Raw genomic sequence first — 3,385 nt, forward strand, 5'->3', positions numbered from 1 at the left:
AGTGAGTTTAGTAAGTCCATAAATGTGAGTCCTAAAGCGTCGTTTGTGTCGTCAACATGAATGTTAAAGTCTTCTACAATTAATGCTTTGTCAAAGTTAACCAATAGGTCTGAGAGAAAATCTGTGAATTCTCTAAGAAAAACTGTGTAGGGCCCTGGGGGTCTGGGGCCCTGGGGGTCTGGGGGTCTGTACACGGTCGCTAGAGCAAGAGACATCAGGGATTTCTTCGTGTGCACGTGCGATAGTGTAACATTAAGGACGAGCACTTCAAAAGAACTAAATCTATGCTGTGTTCTCTGGGTAACAGTGAGGTAATCACTAAGGATAGTGGCGACACCACCTCCACTACCTCCACCACCTCCACGACCAGTCAGACGAGGCTCGTGCTTATAGATATATCCTGATGGTGTAGACTCGTTTAGACTGATGTATTCATTTGGTTTAATCCAAGTTTCGGTGAGGCAGAGTGCAGTAAGGCTATTATCTAAGATCATTTCATTTACAATAAGTGCTTTGGGTGCAAGAGATCTAATGTTCAGAAGTCCAAACCTTAAGAACTGTTTTTGTTTGTTTCTTTGGCATTTTTCTGGTCTAATTACAGTAAGATTATTTTGAGGACTTCTCGTATATTTACTTTTGGATCTCACTGCTCGGGGAACAGACACAGTTTCTATAGGGTGAGCTATGTGTGCATTTTCTGTGTCAATGTGCTGAGGTGAAGGATGGCTAGATTAAATTAAGTTGGATAAACAATTTTTGAACCAAGTTACTCCCACTTGTTAAGTCAACATCTTTGTATTTTTTTTTGTCCAGTTAAATAATAAAAAATAGTTATTTAAACTTTTTGTGAGTTGGATTTTTTACAGTGTACAATGTCATTATTTTTGTTGCTTAAAATTAATAGTCTAATAGTCTTCATTCATTCATTCATTTTCTACCGCCAATTTGAACTATTCTTGGATCACGGGGATCCTGTGCCTTCTTTAAATATATAATCTATATAAATATAATTCTTCAAAAATAAATGTATGTCTATCACAGTGGTTCTTAACCTTGGTTCGATCGAACCCCAGGGGTTCGGTGAGTCAGACTTAGGGGTTCGGCGGAGGATAAGACGCACCTGACTCATATGATTTGTGATGACACGTCCCACTTGGCCATCATTGGCTGCAGGTGATCACGCAACATCGCTTGGCCCATCTGTGCTGCAGGAAATTTGGTGCACCCAGTAGTTGACTTGTGACTGTCGTGTTGGTACGTCGTGTGATTTTTTCGTGAGCAATTCTCGTCTAGCACCGGCAAAACTAAGAGAACACTTCCTTAAGCTGCATGGAGATGGAAAATACAAGAACACAACGCTCGCTGAATTCAAGGTGAAGAGAGCTAGATTCGATGAAAAGGCTACTTTGCCTGTTCTCGGCTTTGTATCCATCAACAAACCGATCCTCACAGCATCGTACGAAGTTGCTTACCTGATCGCAAAGCAGGGCAAACCACACACCATTGGTGAAACACTCATAAAACCAGCTGTGTTGAAGATGGCGAATATCATGCTGGGAAAAGCAGCTGAAGTTACGTTATCCCAAATTCCTCTTTCAAATGACACCATCAGCGACAGAATAGAGGACATGAGCAAAGACATCTTGGCTCAAGTAGTTGCAGATCTGATTTCAAGCCCGGCAAAATTCAGCCTTCAACTCGACGAGACCACAGACGTTTCCAATCTAAGCCAGCTTGCTGTATTCATGCGCTATGTGAAAGGCGACTCGATAAAGGAAGATTTTTTATTTTGTAAGCCTCTTACAACAACAACTAAGGCAGCCGATGTGAAGAAACTTGTGGATGACTTCTTCAAAGACAACAATCTTACGTGGGATATGGTTTCTGCAGTTTGTTCGGACAGAGCTCCAGTCATGCTGGGAAGAAAGTCTGGTTTTGGTGCGCTAGTGAAAGCTGATGCACCACACATCATTGTTACACATTGTATTCTGCACAGGCATGCAATGGCAACAAAAACCTTACCTCCAACACTGGCAGAAGTATTAAAAATTGTAGTGGAATGTGTGAACAATGTGCGAAATAGTGCTCTGAGGCATCGCATCTTCAGTGAGCTGTGTAAAGAAATGGGCTCTGAATTCGAGGTACTTTTGTACCATTCTAACATTCGGTGGTTATCCCAGGGACAGGTGCTGAATCGTGTTTTTGCCCTGCGTGTGGAATTAGCCCTGTTTTTGCAAGAGCACCAACATTTTCATGCAGATTGCTTCAAAAATTCGGAGTTCATTCTCATTTTAGCGTACATGGCTGATATCTTCGCAGCTCTCAATCATCTCAATCAACAGACGCAGGGAGGTGGAGTCAACATCATCGAAGCGGAAGAAAACCTGAAGGCTTTTCGAAAAAAGCTACCGTTATGGAAACGACGAATAGAGAACAATAACTTTGCAAACTTTCCCCTGCTAGACGACTGTGTATGTAAGATCGAAGATGTATCTGGAATCAGAGGCATTTCTTTACCCGCGGAACTGAAGCAAGCAATTGCCACGCACTTAGATGAGCTTGCAAAGTCTCTCGACGGATACTTCCCTACAACATTGTCTTATCCAGCATGGGTGAGACAGCCGTTCACGTTCAGTGTTGAGACAACAGATGTCAACGATGAATACCTCGATGAAATCATTGAAATTCAGCAGCGCCAGGTCCAGCAGCAACTCTTCAGAACAACAACGCTCTCAACGTTTTGGTGTAACAAATGGTAACGTACCCTGTTATTGCTAAGAAAGCTCTGGAGATTTTCATACCGTTTGTTACAACATGTCTTTGTGAGCAATCATTTTCGAGGATGCTGGACATAAAAACGAAGAAAAGGAACAGACTTTGTTGTGAAAATGACATGAGAGTGGCACTCGCCAAGGTGAAGCCACGCATTTCTGAACTGGTCTCTGAAAGGCAACAGCAGAAGTCACACTGATTTGCAGTAAATATTCATTATGATGTTTTTGTTTTTGTGTGAAAATCGTGTTTTAATGGTTTTGGTCTTTGAACACAGTGATATTGTGATGCACGGTTCACTTTGTGCACCAGTAAAATATATACTTATGTTTTGAATTTGAAAAAAAATCATATTTTATTTTTCCAATTAAGAAGGGTTCGTTGAATGGGCGTATGAAACTGGTGGGGTTCAGTACCTCCAACAAGGTTAAGAACCACTGGTCTAACACAATATATGGTTACAGAAGGTATTTCTGAAGAGAAACAGTCTGAAATGTCCCTTTTATAATGGATTACTAACTGTCTCCTGACTCAGTTTTACTGACAGATATAGTGACTATAGTGAAGAGAAATAATTTAATAATACAGTAAATAATGTTAATTTATAATTAAT

The 3,385-nt window shown here is 40.9% G+C and overlaps 1 protein-coding gene across 1 annotated transcript; it reads left to right on the forward strand.

Annotated features, from left to right (window-relative positions):
• Positions 1 to 1,139: 1,139 nt before the first annotated feature.
• LOC125139471 (protein ZBED8-like) lies at positions 1,140 to 2,759 on the forward strand. The gene is made up of 2 exons (XM_047803650.1): positions 1,140 to 1,173; positions 1,294 to 2,759. Exons 1-2 carry the CDS (start codon positions 1,140 to 1,142, stop codon positions 2,757 to 2,759), a joined length of 1,500 nt encoding a protein of 499 aa, XP_047659606.1.
• The last annotated feature ends 626 nt before the right edge of the window (positions 2,760 to 3,385 follow it).

Source organism: Tachysurus fulvidraco, chromosome 18 (assembly GCF_022655615.1).
Source record: "Tachysurus fulvidraco isolate hzauxx_2018 chromosome 18, HZAU_PFXX_2.0, whole genome shotgun sequence".
In the NCBI taxonomy this organism is placed as follows: Eukaryota; Metazoa; Chordata; class Actinopteri; order Siluriformes; family Bagridae; genus Tachysurus; species Tachysurus fulvidraco.